General features: G+C 39.5%; 1 protein-coding gene across 1 annotated transcript in view; it reads left to right on the forward strand.

The window, feature by feature from the left end:
- The first annotated feature begins 807 nt into the window (after positions 1-807).
- ttc3 (tetratricopeptide repeat domain 3) overlaps positions 808-19,142 on the forward strand; it is a 50,166-nt gene continuing 31,831 nt past the window's right edge. Inside the window, 19 exon segments of the mRNA XM_034139982.1 lie at positions 808-938; positions 3,503-3,576; positions 3,658-3,703; positions 5,764-5,920; positions 6,040-6,121; positions 8,440-8,493; positions 9,154-9,286; positions 11,271-11,356; positions 11,529-11,623; positions 12,722-12,784; positions 12,954-13,008; positions 13,113-13,275; positions 15,435-15,465; positions 15,555-15,627; positions 15,736-15,766; positions 15,955-16,015; positions 16,371-16,455; positions 17,691-17,843; positions 18,976-19,056. Of these exon segments, the coding sequence (XP_033995873.1) occupies positions 3,514-3,576; positions 3,658-3,703; positions 5,764-5,920; positions 6,040-6,121; positions 8,440-8,493; positions 9,154-9,286; positions 11,271-11,356; positions 11,529-11,623; positions 12,722-12,784; positions 12,954-13,008; positions 13,113-13,275; positions 15,435-15,465; positions 15,555-15,627; positions 15,736-15,766; positions 15,955-16,015; positions 16,371-16,455; positions 17,691-17,843; positions 18,976-19,056 (1,512 nt within the window). The 5' untranslated portion in view covers positions 808-938; positions 3,503-3,513.

The following is a 19,142-nucleotide window of genomic DNA, read 5'->3' on the forward strand; positions in this document are numbered from 1 at the left end:
ATTGTTAGGGAATCATTTGCTTAGGTATTCAACCTTCGACACAGTTAATCGTTTTCTCTCTTTACTGTCTCTTTTCCCATGGCATAGTTCTACGGCCCTGGGTATTGCTGCTATCTCTCTTAAGGAGGAGCAGCTTGGACTCATTGTTGTTGCCAGTCTATGACACACAAAACTGAAAAAACTCTGTGGGCTTTGTCTCCCTTGAGGGAGTGATCAGCACCAGGTGTTTGGGTCTCCACACCTGCTCCCAATACTGCTAATTGGGAGAGGGTGGAGGATATAGGTGCCTCCCACTACCCTGCCTCTCAGCCCATTACCTGATTTCACTCTGATTTCCTACCAGTCCCTATAAGTGTAGTTTCATTTCATGCAATAGGTTTCATTTCAGTACCTACAACTCAAATTTAAAAGGGTTTTCCAAGCCATTGTACATGACCACAATCTGATCTCGCCCTGTCCCTTTAAGTGTAGTTTCAATTCATGATTGGACTGTACAATAGGTTTCAATTAGGCCATTTATGAAAACAAAACTTACCATGAATATGTTGACCCCTTGTTGACATTTTTCTCTCATTAACCGAGAATAATGCAGCTGAACTATACTTCAGGAACGAATCATAGCCTTCAAAGATCACTGCAATCCTATGAACATAAGAAATAAAGACATCACTTCTGTGGAAATGAAAATATAACAAATATAGTGCAATGTACGTGACTGGCCACAGGGGGGCGACATTTAAGACTGTACTGGAAATATATAAGGAGAAGAAGAAGTGGAACGTCCCCTATCATCACGTGACGACGACAGTAAGTGGCTCGACGAGGCGCAGAAGCGTGGGACTGAGTGAACACTTTTAACTTCCGCACACTAATATGAACAACAAGAGCAGCCCAGACGACCGACACTGCTAAGCGTCCACACATTTAGTTAAATCAAGGTATGTTGTGTCTATTTAGATACTAAAATAACACCAAACATGTTTTAAAGACCGTGTAATGGTTCCTCCTCGCGTGGTACGTGGAGCGGTTGCCTCGCGCTACGACGTGTACAAAAGTGTCGTAGGGTTGATTAACAGCTAAAAAAGCTGTGTTGTAAAAAAATGTATGTGATATACTAAATTTACAACAAAATAGGTCAATTTAACTAGCTCCTAACCTTGCTATATGAGACGAACAACTGTTAAGATGGTTTTTGATAAAACTACGTAGGTTGGCTAATGAGCTAAACAATGCTAACATCATATTGAAAAAAAAAACAAGCGTTAGTATTCCCGCGAGTTTAACCGACAAACTACTTGAAATATAAAAGTGTTGCCGCATTTTGTTAATACACTACGCCATTATTAATGTTAACATTGTTTGTTTTCATTTTCCTTTCTTAAAATCACAACTGGGACATTAAAGTTGAAAATGTATTATATATACGATGACTTGCTGTTATCTTTTAGCTAACTGTTACTTCTGGGTGGAGTGTCCAAAAGCATGAGTAATGTGCATGTAATGATGTCAAGCTAGTTGTTTGGTAATCGACCACACCCTCAAAAAGTTGGCTATCGTTTAAACAACTGTAAAGTAAATATAATACGGATGTAACACAGTGGGCAAGGAAGTACTCATTGAAAGTACTTGTCATACTGAGAAAGTACACATACAAGTACTGTGTGTGACTACTTTGTAGGAAACATGTTGGGGCCTTTTTTAAATGACAGCAAAGACATAAATTCAATTCAAACAAGGGAAAATCATCAAACACACAGGACAAAAGCTACAAAAAGACCTAAAAACAACAACAAAGGGACACAAAATGACAACTAAATCAACAACAGAAAGAGGCAAGATACATATTAAGTGTGTGTTAAAAGAAGTCATTGTGCAGTCATTATGTTCAATGTCAATACAGGAACTAAGACCACACGGTGAACATACTACAGTGAAGTAGTCAAACTCTTGCATTACTGGAGAAAAAGTGTGATAGTTGGCCATGTTTTAGAAAGTAAGGCAAGGCAAGTTCATTTATAAAATAGCGCCTTTCAACACAAGGCAATTGAAAATGCTTTACAAAAATGAAAGACATTAAGAAACAGTGCAGTGGAAACGCATTACAAAACAGCATTTAAAAAGATAATAAAATAAACATTTGTGTGTTCTTAATTGTGTTTTTTTTTTATAAATATACTTAAGGTGATAAAAGAAGTCATTGTGCAGTCATATGTTCCATGTCGATACAGGAACTAATACCACAAGTACAACTCATTATTAGAGAAACGGTATGCAAGTAGTGATGATAACGTTTTAAGAAGATGTTTTACTATTATATACAGTGTTGTTGGGATATATATATATTTTTTTAATCCTCTGGAGCAGAGAGAGGAGCTGTGGATTATTGTTATTGATTAATGCATCGGTGTTTCTTAGGGTCAAAAATACTAAACTCATAACTTAAAGGTGGGGTAGGTAAGTTTGAGAAACCGGCTCGAGATACCCTTTTTGTTATATTCCATGGAATGCTCTTAACATCCCGATAGCAATGAATATCTTCAGTGCTTTGACAAAAATGTCATCTGTGGAAGCCGTAATACTGTAAAAAGCACAACCAATCATTTTAGCCGGCCCGGCTAAAATAACTGGATGGCCGACCTGCCTGTCAGCCTTCCATCTGTGCACAAACTTAAGCAAACTTAAACAAAGGCTATTAAAGTATTAAACAGCATTTTCTAAGGTATTACATTTTGTAGCTTGTTTTCAATAAGTATATAAATTGTCCAAAGAGGTTGTATTCTACAGTGTGCCTGAATGTAATCATTGCGTAGGTGTGTAGTGTGATTCTGTGTAGTTTATTTATGGCATCCCGTTGGATTTGACGTCATCTGAACAGGACATCGCACGCTCACTGCTTGATAGCGCGAAGGTCCGTTTACGCCGGTTGTTAAACAACATCGTTATGGGGAAATGCAAGTTTGCGTCCAAATGGTTGGAAGTTAAGGAGGAAGGACAATCAATACTGTATATAGTCAATGTGAGGTAAAGTGTGTCGCCAATGTAACCGGTTAGAACTCGAAGTGGCGATGAGGTCTTAACATGTATGGAAAGGGTCTTAAAGGGTGTTACATTTGACTTCAGGATTCCTGCATATACCCTGTGAAAAGTGACAGTAGATAGATTAGTTGCAATTTGGTGCTATAAATATGTATTATTTAAAAAAAAAATACCTTGAATTTCAGGGGGCGCGCGGTGCTCCGTTGGTAGACAATGGTAGGGGAAACACTGATATATGATTGTTCTTATACGGCTCCATCAATGTGAATACTGCATTTAACTGCTGTGGATGTTAAAGGTTGTGCTGAATGAACCTCCTTTATATAACTGCATAATTTTCTATAAGATCATCATATGTTCAGACAAACAGCTGGTTTTTGTTTCCCTGGTTTTCCCTGGACAGGAAAGGAGTATAAAGTAACGTGAAATTCTTTAAAGTGATTTATACTTTTTTTTTTTAATACAGATTTTGACAAAATGTCAGACTCTGAATCTGATATTGGAGTGGAATGGGAAGCGACCTATAAACGCACGCCTGCTGTAAGTTGTGGATCAAAATAAGAGCAAATTGCCAACTTATCGAATTTCTGTTTTTAACAACTTTTCATTCATCCTTTTCAGAAACTTTTGACCAGAAATGATACCGTTGTGGCCCTCCGTCCGCAAGGTAAGGAACATTTAGATTTTAATACACTTTTTTATTTTGATATCCAGTGCTACATTGATATTTGTATTGGGGCTGTCCCGAATACCATTTTTCGGGCTCCGGATATTCGGTAGTAATCAGCAGCGAATATTTGCCGCGCGCGTGCACGTTTTTATCATGTGTAACGTTACTGTTTAAACTGCGGATAAAGTGGCTTCATCATGGCAACTGGACAACAACTAAGCTAAGCTACTACTTACAGCATTCACGTGACTTTTCATAGTTGTTGTGCCCAGAGCTCCCGTAAAAAATGTTTTGGGCCGGTCACCATGTCCGTTAAAGTTTCAATCTTCCGGACAAAATGAGAAAAGTGCCGGTCAAAGGTCTTCTTTGTTATTTATTGAGCTTTAAAACAAATTGATATGATTTGATATTAAACAAACTAATTATAGTAGATTAAATTATTCAAAAGTGTACAGTAACTTACAATAACACAGGAATAATAAACGGAGCGCTCGTGGATCCAGAGTGACCCCACAGTAAAACTAAACGTATCTATAACTAGTTTAGGTAGTTTGAGAGGTAATTAAAATAGCTACGTGTGATATTCTAACCTGAAGTGTGTGTGTGTGTGTGTTTTGCTCCGCTCGCCGCTGCAGGTGATCATGCAGAGCTGCGTGTCGACTCGTCAGCAGCAGCTGATCTCTCTCTCCCGTCAGATTAGACTTCACTCGCGTTTATGTATCGATCAGATCTAGCTATTGAAAGCGATGTCAGACGCCCAAGCTGAGATATATTTCCGCATTTTAACAGTGCAATTAAAAAGTATAAATATAGTATAGGAATGTGGCAATTCGCCTTTATTGATAGCATACATTTAGAAAGAAAAAAATCGAATATCCGAATAACGAAATTGAAAACCGAATAGTAGGCCAACGACCGAATATTCGGGTACAGCCCTAGTATGTATGTAATATACTATATATAATATAAGTATCCACATGCTTGCACAGTACTTGTCTTGCCTCGTTTAATGTGAGTATTAAAAAATGTTTCACTGAATGAAAACATTTGATCCTTTAGACGTAAAAGTACAGATAACGTAAAGTTAAAGGAGATTTGAGGACTCGTATTATTGATTTCTGAGCTTAAAGGTGGGGTAGGTAAGTTTGAGAAACCGGCTCGAGATCGCTAGAATTTGAAAATACACAACCGGAGAAAATCTGCCACTTCCTTATAGAGCCCTTCCTCCAACACACACATGACCAATGAGGGCACGAGATAAGTTTGTGCACAGATGGAAGGCTGACAGGCAGGTAGGCCATCCAGTTATTTTAGCCGGGCCGGCTAAAATGATTGGTCGTGCTTTTTACAGTACTACGGCTTCCACAGATGACATTTTTTTATGGATTTTTTGTCAAAGCACTTAAGATATTCATTGCTATCGGGATGTTAAGAGCATTCCATGGAATATAACAAAAAGTGTATCTCGAGCCGGTTTCTCAAACTTACCTACCCTACCTTTAATACAAACTGAAGATAAAAAAATAATAGTTAAATAGCTTCCTGTATTAGAGTAGAGTAGAGTAGTGTATTGATTGGGCTTTTTCCAAACTTGATATGGTAAATGCTCTATAGTACCTTGGTGGTCTAATCGATAGTGAGGTGCTGATGATCGGAAGGTTGCGAGTTCAAATCCCGCCTGGAACCCCACTACTAGTGTGCCCTTGAGTAAGGCACTTAGCCCTCAGTTACTGCAGGGAGAATGTCCGTGTAATTGGTCATTGCAAGTCTCTTTGGAATAAGGCGTCTGCTAAATTATGTTTTTGGGAGAATAAACCCCACAGATCCTCAACTCCGGTGTGTCTCACTCATTAACAACACAACACAGAGCAACAAGAACGTTGTCTACAGTAGCCATGAACTTGCATGTATTTTCTTATTTGAGGGGGGGGGGGGGTTGATGCGTGGGCCACCCGAATAGGTTAAGGATTCACAAATAGAATCAAATTCTGTGGGAAACACAGTACCTTCAGCCAGATGAATATAACTGTATATTCTGCACGTTCTTTGTTTTTTAGAGATCGTTTTTGACAAATGGAGTCAAATTCCTCTTGAAACCAGAAGACAAGCCGGGGAACGGATGAGAATATGTGCGTTCTGGCTTCCCCTGCTGCTGCAGCGCGACGAGCCCAGCAACCCTTCCTGCTGGGCTTACCAAATAGATCTGATATCAAGGTAGGCACAGTTATGATCGGGATCTGAATATGTGTTTGAACCCTCGATTATTAACACTTTTATCTTAAATGTTTAGTCTATTAAAAGATTGTTGAGCTGTTTTTTTCTTTCTTTTGAAGTGATACTGACGATCTGGATATGAAGCACTTGCAGAAGATCGAGACACTAGAGGCCATCCTCAGAGCCTTGGAGAAAGGAACGGTGTGTTGAATATTTAATAGTTCAGTATATTCCAAGAACTATGGAACAAGCGGAGCTTAAAGGTCACCTATTATGCAAAATGCACTTCTTAATGTCTCTTCTACATCAACATGTGTCCCCTCTTCTCCATGTCTCTTCTACATCAACATGTGTCCCCTCTGTGTAAAGAGATTCTGAAAGTTTCAGGAACAAAGATTCTCTCTTTTTGTCCTGATCCATTTATATAAAAACCTGTCTGAAAATGAGCTGATCAGATTTTGGCCACTTTATGATGTCATAACGATTTTTTGGCTTGTGTAACCATTAGCCAATCACCAACCAAGGTAACCCCCCCCCCCCACATTATCACCTGAATCTCCTCCTAGAGCACCATTGTGTTCTTTTTAACCAAATATCTCTCAAGAGGGGCGTGGGGAGGGGCTCCTTATTTTCATTTAAAGTAACAGACAGAGAATCAGCACTTTTGAAACAGGGCTGAAACAGAGGGGATTATGGGATGCTGCAATGATCTGATTGGTGTTTCAAGCCAAACACTTCAGAGACATGTTTGTATATATCTGAGACCTATAATATACAGGGTGCGTACGGGTGCTGGAAATCCTTGAAAATGCTTGAAATTGTACGAGGTGTTTTCAAGGTTTGAAAAGTGCTTGAATTTTGGGAATGGTGCTTGAATTTGGGATAAAGTGCTTGAAATTGTAAATGCTTTACTTCACTTTTTAGATTAAAAGAAAATAAAGAAGTCGGAGCGCGCTTAATTGCTTCGCTTTTAGATAAAACAGCTCCGCTCCGGCCTTCCCGCGCAATGCGCGTGACCGGCAAGTGTTTTTGTTACGTGTGTGACCTGGGCATTCTGATGAGAGTGATAGATGACAGTATGCCAGGAGGTTGCCGTTTCAACGAGCGTTGGCTAGCAGAAGACAAATACAAGCCATGTCTAAGACGAGGGTCAAGCGAAGCCCAAGAGTAGCCTCCTGCAAAGTGTGCAACAATAACGATGCGAGAGTCTGCGCTGACGAGCCACACACCACACGAAAGGTACGCCATAGTAGAGCATTTTAGATTAGGCTATCGTTGCATGTAAAATACATGACACTTTTCTCTGTGCGCGGCAAAACAAGCTCGCCAAAATGGCTTCACTAGTCTGGCAGTATTTTAAGTGTCCGAAAATGACAATAAAATAGCGGTATGCAACTTGTGTGTGAAGCAGAAATCCTGCAGCTCCACCCGCTGTGACGGACCGGTGAGCGGAGCAGAACACACACTAAGAGTTAGACCTAACACACTTAGCTATTTTATCTACCTCTGGAACAAGCTAAACTAGTTATAAATATATTTATTCTTCACTGTCGGGTCGCTCATTACTGGATCAGTGAGCTGCAGGAGATACTGACGGGCTGTCAGGAGAGAGAGAGGGGGAGAGAGGAAAAGAGAGCGATATCGGTATCGGCCGATACTGATTCCGGCGATCGGCTCCAAAATTGGCGATCGGAGCATCCCTAATAATTGTATATGATATGTTTTTTAATGATTGATCATGAAAGTGTTATCAAAGCTGGTAAAGGTGCAGCTAGTTTGAATGACTTTGTATACTACAGAGTAGCTTGTGAATTTACTCCAGGTGGAACTAAAGTCTGATTTAACACTTGATTATATTTCACATCATTCATCCACATCTGTAAAGTAACTAAAGGTATTAAATACATGTAGTGGAGTCAAAGTACACCATTTACCTCTGACTTGTGTTTACTGCCAACCTAAAAGTACCTCAAAAATAGTAATCAATAATATATTGAAAAGTTATTTGGCTGATTGTTTTATATTGGCTCAGCCAGGTTATATGGGATGCCCAGTCTACGTACAGATGGGTCACACATTTTGAAATATTAAACTTAGTTTTCTTTTCTAACATTTTTAATTTTTCATCCTCATGTAGAATGCTATTATGAAACACACATTTGGTTGTTTATAGCATAAAGAACATCTGATTTAATGTGAGGTAGGGAAATAATCATTTGAGTAGAAGTATGTGTATATAAATATGTAATTTACAACAGCTGTAAGATGCTTGAAAATGCACCTTGAAAATGCTTGAAAAGTGCTTGAATTTGACTTTGGAAAAGGTGTAAGAACCCTGAATATATTGATGAAAAACAGTATAATAGGAGACCTTTAAACTACGAGCTACAGTTATTTTTGGATAACGATGCAACACCAACCGGTCTGGGATAAGAATCCTAAACTGTTCAGAATATATAGATCGAAGCCGATTTTTTTTCTGCTTTGAATTGACATTTGTTGTTGGTTCTCTGTTCCAGGTTAAAAGGGACCAAAGTAAACACGTTATCTGGATCAGCAACATGTTTAACTTGGTAAGTCTGCAAAAAGTGATTGTTTGCATTGAATATTCGGAAATATTCTAGCTTTTGGTTAATAATAGTTATGATCATGCAGACATACGTCAGCGCTCAAGGTACCCTACAGTACAACTATATTTATCGATTTATTAGTTGGACATTTTAAGTAAAAAAGCAATCTGATGCAATGAGTAACACATTTATGAAGCTTAAAAGAGATTTGTAGTGCTGTTTCATTTCAATTTGGTCAGTGTCTGCTCCAATCCTTATTAAGATTTGGTAATGTCCAGGTGTAACCAATGTACTTTACTTACTGATTCTGGTCAGTATTTCTACAACGTGTTAATGGGGAAAAACATCAACCATACTTAAATGTTACATTTCTTGTGAGATTAACATTTGTGAAAATAAGGCACTGGTAAGAGAACTATCTTTAGTACCAGAGGACTTTCTGAGTTGAGGTATTGTGAGATACATTGTCAGGTTGATGCATCCTTAGAAATTCCCACTGTTTCTCCATCTTATATTAAAATTCAATAAAAAATACTTTGACCAATGCAACAAAAGTCTAAAACTGAATACATGCCTACGTCTACTGCCTCTGCCAATGTAAGGGTTGATGGAGATGGTTGAATGGTTCTCTATTTGACATATTTCTCTGACTTTTTACCTCAGCGCACCCCAGAAGCTCTGAAGGATGCGATGTGCTGGTTGGAGCGAACGGGAGAACCTGGCATCCGACATCGTGTCATGAGCCTCGGGCATCCCCAGATCTGCTTCACAGCGCTGCACGTCATCTTCACAGAGTGTGAGACACAAAGCAATTCAATGATGACAAGTTACTTTGCATTATCCTTTCACAAAATATATGTTTTTTTTGTAAATCAATCAATCAATCAATCAAATGGGCTCTACAGCATTTGACGCCCTCTGTCCAAAAGGCAGCTCACAAGGAATAACTCCCAACATCAAAGTCAGGAAGACCATTATTTTTAAATAAGTTGTCACCTTTTGTCAAGTGGAACCTTTGTCTCGACGTTCGCCGTATAGTTTAATTTTCCTGCCGCACTCAGATGCACATTGAAAACTCAGAGGTGTTGAACCACGTATGAGATAATGGTATAATATAAAATCATTGATGCTGGGTATGCTGGCTGAATCTCTAATGGAAGAATGAATTGTCAGTCAGGTGTAATCATTTTTATAGTCATCTAAATGTGGACATTAGATCCTGACAAACCACTGCATTATTTGATAAGGAATATATCTGCTGATAGTCGATGTTGCTACACATCAAAGTCAAGTCAACTTTAATGTCAGTTTGTGTGTACAGACAGAGAGATCGAAATAATGTTTCCAACAATCCCGAATACAAAAATATAATAATACGAATATCTATAAAATATCTATATCCTATATATACACAATCAACAGACACATGTGCACACATTAAGATACAATAACAATCAATATATACAAAATAACAGTCACTTAAATATCTTTGGGGATGTACATTAGTGCAAGATTGTCCATGGCAGCGTAAAAAAAGTGTCGGGTGCAAAAGAACGAATGAAAAGGATCTCTCTCCCAGGACAAACAGACCTTTAATTCAAGTCATGTGGACAGAATAAACGACCAAATGAAATGACAGCATAGACCAAATGTATTATGTGAACTCATGAGGATTTCAAACCGCATCCAGCTGTTGGCAAGAATTACATTTAGATCAGATTCATAGGTTTTTAGTGTACACAACGCAACGTCTGAGCTCTGTTCAAAACGAAGCTGTCTCTGTCCTCTGATGGTCTATTTGACACGATTTTCACATTTTTGGAGTGATTATAGAGTTTTTGAGGAACAGAAATATTGTTTTCTGGCGTCACTTTAATATTTTACTGGGAGAATTGGCATTTCGGTATGAGGGCGCACGCCGAAAGTAAGAAGGGGCAGCGCCTGTTACCCTATTTTGACAAAATCCTGATCAGAGACAAACTACTACTATAGACATGGAATACAATGCATACATTATACAAGTCACTGAGAGCTGCTGCCGTCTAGCATGATGCCACTTTGCATATTTAAACATATTTGTATTGTCGTGCAGCCACGACTTATCACCCACACGCAGCTTTTAAATGTGGCGAGATGATAAGGAAATGCTAAATTTAAATGTGGGACAAATAGTCCTTGATATGCTTATATACAAGAGAGGGTGTTGCAGTCAACAAGATGGAGGAATACTGGTTCAAAGCAGTATTCTGACTTTAGTTCAGATTAGCTAAGGCCTGCGTAAGCAATACACATGACAGTCATATGCCTATCTGTCTAGGGGCTGTGTCATCATGCCAATCTGAGGAACATAGCTATCATAACTTCAACACAGTGTCTCATGAGCGTCATCCATGTAGTCATACATCCGGCTACGTACACAGCTACGTAGGGCCTCTGTTATCATGTGCTACTCTGATTATAGAAGGAACATTCAGTATTTTCCCAACAACAACCATCGTTTTTCAGACACGTAAACTCTTCAAAAATCACCAGTGGGGTCACTGCTGATGTATTTAAAGTGGTAGAACAAAACGTGATCCGTCTCTTCAATTTGTGTCGACCACAGACATTATTTCTAGCTATTTTCCAAAATCCCATTGACTCTGGAACACGTAGTGGTAAAATGCTAACTCACTTCCGGGTTTTAGTACTCGTCACTGCACCACTCTATGTGATGTGGTGTGTAAACACTGAGCCTTGTGTGTGGATTATAACAAACGCACTCCTTTTGCTTCCATCAGTTGCAAAGTACATTCAGCAAATGGGCTCTGACTCGGAGAAGACGATGAAGGCGCTGAATGTTCGACCGGCTGAATATCTAATAGAGGTGAGACAAATAACATTTTCGGCGGTCTCTGATATAAATAAACTATTCTCAAACGGGCTTTTTATGTATTTATTTGCCACAGACACATGTAAGTTGACTGCAGAATTATTGAATAGTATGTTAGCAACTAATGAGTAATTAAAACATTTGGTTTGTCGTGTTCCTTCTCCAGAAAAGTGAAGAAATGAAGAAGAAAGGAAATGAGAACTTCAAGAAAATGGAGTTTGAAGAAGCTGTGAAGTATTATTCTAAAGCCATCAAATTATAGTAAGTCATATTTTATTTATTTCTAAAAGTTAATGCATGAAACTTTAAACTGTTGTTTTTAAGGTAACGGTGGTTGCAACATTTTTTATATTTTTGTTCTCGCATGATTAACAATAATACAATAACATAGTATGGCCTTTTCCCGGTGAAGTTGAAGTATTTATGTTTTTGTTGACTGTTTTTAAACAATATGAGTGGTACAGATTATTACAAACACAAGGTACAACCTAAAAAAAAAGGCCTTGGTGTGTGTAGTGTAGAGTTATGGCGCATTTCCTCTGCAGGGCCTCGCACGGCTTAGTACGGTATAGTTAGGCCTTGGTAGGCCAGACTCACTTTATGCTGCGTTTCCATTACAGTTTAGTAGCTAGGGTAGTAACTATAGTAACGCAGTGTAGGCGGAGCCGTGACGTCATCTTCAATGCGAACCACAGATAAACATCAGCCGTTAGCTGTTAGCACTCAGAGCTCACAGCTCCTCATATCTGTTCAGAAACTAGACAAAAGTTAAACAAGTACAAACCACAGACTGCCTGTGTCATGGTGAATACAGTCGCTGCTTTATTTATGTCTGTATAGGCCGTTGTTGTGAGTGTGGACGGTCGGAGCATATACTGCGTTAGCTTAGCCAATCTCCATTTAGAAAACACGCATTTTAAAAGGTTTTTCGCCTGCCGTCTGTCTGCAGACTTGTCAAAGCATTAATTCATGGTTTTTACTAACCGGTATCAGTATGTTGTTACTTCGGCATCATTTTGAGACGTGTATTACAATTTAAATCACGGTAAAATATGTTCAGTGTGTTGTAGTTGTAGCCACTCACGTCACTAGTTTAGCATATTCAGCCCGGAAAGAACCACGATTTTGGAGGGACAGAAAAACTGTGAAAAGGTAGCCCTAAGCCGGAACTAGCCCTAGTGGAAACGCTACAAAAACATGCCGGGTTTGGCACGGCACGCTTAAACCGTGCTGCAGTGGAAAAGCGCCATAAGTGCTACAGAGAAAATATTCATTGGAGGGTATTTATATAGATTGTAAAATAATACTTTTGTAAACATGTTTACTTTTGTGACTCAAATGTACTTCTCCTCCATCCAGCCCTGACAACCACTTAGTTTATGGAAACCGAGCGCTATGCTATATCCGATGTAAAAAATATCTGTAAGTATCACTTATTCCTCTCATTGGTGAATACATGAAGTATCAGAAGTGACGTCTGTTTGACCTTAAAATGTGTGATGAGTCAGTGTTCAACGTCCCACACTAGAGTGAATGGTGGACTGGAAAGGAAATGTGTTTTAATGCTAAAAGGACTTATTGATTTTTACAGCAAAGCGGTAACTGATGGAAAACGTGCTACTCTGATAAAGCCACTCTGGGCGAAGGTACTTATCTCTTTTATGATCTGTGTGAGATTCATTTTGATCGAGTTGTATGTTCTTGAAATGGTAATCATGAGTTAAAATGTAAATCACGGTTTTGTTTGCAGGGCCACTTCCGCTTCTGTGAGGCTTTGTTTTTCTTGGGCGAGTGGAAAAAGGCTATCGAATCCAACGTATTAGCCCGGGGTCTTTGTAAAGACAGCCGAGAAGGGATCAAAGACCTGGAAGCCCAACATGAGAAATTCTTATTGGAAATGCCAGAGCCCAAAGGTATTTCCCCTGCATTCGTCTCATGTTCACAGCAGCGACATACATCACATTTGAAAAGGCAAAGGTGCTGAAGGTTGAGAGTTTTAGTTAAATGTGCAAACTAATGCCTCCACTGTCGACATGTTATACTTTTGTTGAGCAGACAGATTTACACAGCTGTCGGTAAACCGCCTGGCTCAACGATGTAAAGAATAACCGGAAACGTTTCAAATCACATCTTGAGGCTTCTATTGTAGACTAGTTGTTTGTCCCTTCTTCAATTTAAGATCTCAAACCTGTTGTTTACTAGGAGACATTTCCAATGGGACCATCAACATTACATCAAGTAGAATTCTGTCCATAGCCCTAATCATTGCAAACAAAACTATCCTCATGAATTGGAAATCACGACACAAAAGCAATATCACAATTTGGAAAAACCTGGTTATGGAATACATATACCGTAATTTTCGGACTATAAGCCGCAACTTTTTTCCCATTTTTCGACCCTGCGGCTTATATAACGGTGCGGCTAATCTATGGATTTTTACAGCTCCGACGACTTGCTCTGAAAACACGGAGGAGCAAAACAACAAACGAGTGAAACAAAGCGTATATTAAAGCCCGGGAAATATACCCGTTTTGACGCTGTTTCAGGAGCGCCTCTAACATTGTTTTGAAGGCCTGTTGCTAGCGGGGGATGCTAGCGGGGGATCCTCGGGCTAGCCCTGTAGACACCGGGCCGAGAGAGCTCCGCGGGATAACGACCAGGTTTGACTGACCCTGCCAGTCCTATCTTATAACACAAAGAAGACGTAACCTCTCCTAAGTTTGAAAGTTGAAAAGTTTGTGTGTCTGAAACGCTATGTGATACAGTACAGTTTACACAGCACAGTACATGTTCTGTAGCTACTATTGCACTAAATGGTAACACTTGAATACGTTATGCAAATATGCAACTTGTTTGTTGAAATGTTAATAAATGGGAGCTTCCTCAAACAGCCATCTCTTTCCCGACAATCCCCTCTGTGCACGAACCCTTAGATATGGTAATTAAACATTAAAACACCTGCGGCTTATAGTCCAGTGCGGCTTATATATGTACACATCATTCAATTTAGCTGCTGCGGCTTATATTCAGGTGCGCTTTATAGTGCGAAAATTACGGTATATGAAAAAATTATCATATCATAATCCTCAATCAGATTTCAGCCACCACCCCTTTCTACTTCTTTAAAGGTCCCATGTCATGCTTTTCCGGTTATTACCCGTCCCCTTGTGTGTTATGAAGGTTTTTATGCATGTGAACGGTCTGCAAAGTCACAAACCCTCAAAGTACACCCTGTAGCGAGTAAAACTTGAACACAGAAAATACCTGTCTATGCTGCCCCAGAACGCCTCGTTGGAGATTTTCTTTTTCCATTTTTTTCTTCCGGGAACCAATTGACGTAACGACGACCCCTTCCTCACACACACACACACACACACACATTCATTCGTGTCGACTCGTCAGCAGCAACTGATCTCTCTCTCTCCCGTCAGATTAGACTTCACTCGCGTTTATGTCCATATCGATCAGATCTACCTAGTTCTAGCTAATGATATACCTGCTTATTAAAAGACACCTAAACAATAAGCGTCGCTATGCAACCGGGTGAGGCCGCAAAGTATAGCGCAGCATTATGCATTTGTTTACATGCCCACCGGAACCCCGAGGCATTACCAACAGATCACACAATCAACAATCAACAAATACAGGACATCTCTTTCTCCACATTAAGTGTTAGACATTAGAATTGACTATTCTTGTCTGTCACATAAGTGGCGCAACTGATGCGGTATTGCGCTAAGGGGAAATTATTTTGACCGGAGAGATTTAGATTTGCCGGTCTTCAGCATATTTTACCGGTCATAGTCCGGTAATTACTGGCTAACGGAAACTCTGACACACACTGTTTTTGGTTTCTTTTTTTGTCTCCATGTATATTTTGTTATTTGTCTTTACTTGTAAATGCTCCTTATTGTCTTCTGTGACACTGTACTTGTATCTCAAACCTGAATACTGCTCATCATGGACAGAAATCTAATCTAGTTACTAACAAATCTGTATGAATTCATCCCTAATCTTTTGTTTTGATGCCCTTCAAAATGAAACTCATGCTCTTGTGCTTTGATTTCAGTTGTACCGCCTAAGAAAAACCAAAGTAAAAAGTATGTTAGCGCTATTTTACACACACATTTTACAGATGTGATTATTAAATGCTGATACATGAATTGATGTTGTTTTTTTGCACTTTCAGAGCTCAAACACTGGAGCCACGGCCGCTGTCTGTAAACTCTGTTCATAAGAACGATCCTCCTCCTAAGAGTAAAGTGAGTAACTCTCTTTTTGTGTTTTATCTTATGGCGAGCAAACATTCACTAATGCATATCTTTTTTTATAAATTATTAACTGGTGTTTATTAACTTGTGTGTTGACAGACGCCAGTGGTTAAACAAGAAAAGCAACAAGGTGAGTTTGTTTAAACTTCCAGCTGGTGTACACAGTATGCCTCTCATATTCTTAAATACATATTAATTAAAAATATTTCCAACTGAGGGGCGTTACGGACAGCAGAGTGCTCGCACAATAAAAGCATATTGGTGCCTCCAGAGTAAAAATTAAAGACTTCATGAGCAACGTTCTCTCTTTCTCTTCAGTGAAAAATGAAAAGACTGCGCAGTCAGAGGGCACTACTAAAAACTCCAAACCATCAAAAAGGTTAGTAAAAAGTACTGTTACTAATATCAATGTTTTTTATAAAGGATGATGCCACTGCTTGAAATCATTTACTCTTAATTAACTAGTTGATTCCCGCCGCCCCTGCTCATTGTTTTATAAGTGCAGTTGGTCGATTGATTGATAAAAGTTCTGGTATTTATCACACATACTTCTCAATCCATTCTTTCATTTCACTTTGATTTGGCAAGTTGTTCCACATCTCCTCTATAACGAGATTTAGATGCAGTACTTTGGTAAAACATTTGTAACATGCATCAAGTTTACAGCTAAAGAGCTTCAGTTTTCCTTTTTCCCTTTCAGAGTATTTACCTGATTTTAAATGTTGTGCTTTCAGTGAGCCTCCTACGAAGAATGGGAAGGGAGACTCCGGCACACCAACGAAGAAGAAACCAAAGAACAGAAGTCCGCCTGAAGTGAAGGTGAGGCTGAACCGAACACGTCACGCTCATGTTGCATCTGTTTTTCAAGAAACAGCGTCTGAGGGCTTCTTAACATTTAATAAACTATGAATGTGTCACACTCACTTAACGGGAAGAAACTCAGCTTTCAGACAATATTAACCATTTTTGGCTAAACGAAACAAAGGGTAATAACAAAGGCTCTGAATTAGCCCTCAGCGAAAAAAATGCACTTATCACAGAACTCACGGTAAAATACCCTTATTACTTATCGTATCTGCACAAACAAGATATCGATTACCAAACTGAGATTCCACATATTCCAGACGTATAAGTATCATCACTGAGCGACCAGAACTCGCGGCGAAACGACAAACAACAAAAAATGTTGCCAAAAAATGCCAAAACGGCTAAAAACGTCTTCACTTTGTTGTTTTCTGATCAAAAGTTGTGTTCAATGGCATTAAAACGATAAAAACGCTGCTGAAGGTTAATCCATAGGTTAATCCAATGTGTCTGTGTCACTTTGAAATGATTACTGATAATCCTCAAAAACTGAGATTTCATATATAGCTGCTACGATAGCAACTAGAGTGTATGACAGCTTCCGGTTCTGGGCATTCTGGCTACGCATCACTCATTCACCAATGGGCAATGTTTAGATGGATTTTTAGGAACTTCCCCTCGATTCTATTGGCTCTAACGGTTAAAAAGTGGTGTCAATCATCAAAATCGACCAATGAGAACCAGAGAAACGGCAAATGACCCCAGAAGTGTTTTTTTTTGCTAAACCTCTAAAAAGGTCAAATGTCACTTGTTTTGCATCAATCTTGATACAGGGTACTTATTATATGTTATAGTTTGGATTCCTAAAGCTTTTAGTCTCAGATCCCATCATTCAAGGGTGGTTTTCACTATAAGTAATGTTTCTTTTTCTTTTTTGGACGGACACTATAATTTACATTTTTTTTACTATGTTCAATCTGAATTTACTTTAAAATAAAAAAGATCTATATTGATTCTGACTTTTCTACATCCAACTCACAGGTTTATCATTACTTTGAGAAAAAAGATTATTAATTTACCCCCTTTTAGAAGTGAAGATATAGTCATTTGTTCTGGGAATGTTGTTTTCGAGTCCGAGACCTGAAAAACAGGCTCAGGGCTCAACAGGTTAAATGCATCTTAAGTGCTAATCTATGGCATCTTTAAATGAAATAACTGACCTGTGTCTCTGTTGTGTTTTATGTCTTCAGAATCTGAACGAGGGTGACAGTAAAGCAGGTGTGTGTAAAGAGTTGAAAGCGATGGTGCAGGACGCTCACAGCGCGCTGACCGACCTCCGCTGCCGCAACGCAGAGCAGGCGTTCAGAAAGGCTCTGAACATCCTGGACACCAGCACAGCCAAGGTAACAGTATATTTAACACTTTGCATTTGTTATGTTATTTCTTTATTAGAATGATGGCATTTTTATTACTAATATCTTTTTATTTGTATTTCTGTTGTACCGATATGTTCACTTTGTTTTATGGGGCTTTATATTGTTGCACCGACTCAGTTGTCTTATCTGTCAGAGAGAAATCATTTTAATTTTTTTGTTATCATACCTTTGACCTCTTTGTGTCTATCAACCTGATAAAATGTTATATTTTGCTGCATGTACCTGTAAATCATTACCAGTAAGCAGTAGCACACTAGGAATAAGTGTGCAAAATATTTAAATTGTATTTTCGGATCCTGAACGAGACCGCCGGCAGAGCGCGTCTCCCCCTGCAGAGCGCGTCTCCCCCTGCAGAGCGCGTCTCCCCCTGCAGAAGGAAGCCATGCACGCAACGCAACGCAGCGCGGAAGGATAACTTCTAGGCCCCGCTCTTTTTTTAACTCCAGTCGACTTTCTGCTGCTTTCCTCCATGGTGAAACGATCAGGGGTGTAGCGCACTTCACACATTGCAGTACCCATAAGAAGCTGTACATGCCGCAGTTTTTGCGTGGCTGTGTCTTTAGTTGAGAGCCCAGTGGCGATCTGCTCATCCGTCATCGAAAATAATATGCTACACAGGGGCGGACTGGCCAACTGTGTGTTCTGGAGAATCACAGAACGTCCGGCCGTCAGCAAACCGAGCCGGTCGCCAGCGGGCCGTTGATGACCGGGCTCGCTGACGGCCGGCACCGTCCTTTATTTATTTAAATGTGTTTAAACGGCATCATGTAAGTTGCGCTGACCGGCGACAGAGGTCCACAGCTTCCCCGCAGCGAGGCTCCCCCCGCTCTCCAGTTGACAGTTCACGAACGTCTGCACACTAACACCATTTTTTTAAATGGCACTTCATATCAAAAAGGTTGCCGACCCCTGCTGTAAAGTAACAAATAATCTGAGGGGAATGTCTTGTTTGTTTTTTTAACTTGTGATGTGTCATTTTGTAAAGCACTGTTGTATAAATAAAGCTTTATAATTATTATGTGCCCTAATTCAGTTTTCCTTAATGCTGAACCATATCAAATATTAAGCCTTTAAATATATGATTTGTTCTCCCTTGCAGGAAGTTGGTCTTTCTACGCTGGATGTTTTGTTGTTGCTGTACGGACACGCAGCAGCTCTGACCGAAATCGGCCAGCCTGAGGTAAATTAAATACATGAAGGACGGTTTCCTCTAGTGCCGACATTACTGTGAAGCAAAACTCCTCATGGATGTATTACAGGGAATGG

Source organism: Trematomus bernacchii, unplaced genomic scaffold (genome assembly GCF_902827165.1).
Source record: "Trematomus bernacchii unplaced genomic scaffold, fTreBer1.1, whole genome shotgun sequence".
Lineage (NCBI taxonomy): Eukaryota > Metazoa > Chordata > Actinopteri > Perciformes > Nototheniidae > Trematomus > Trematomus bernacchii.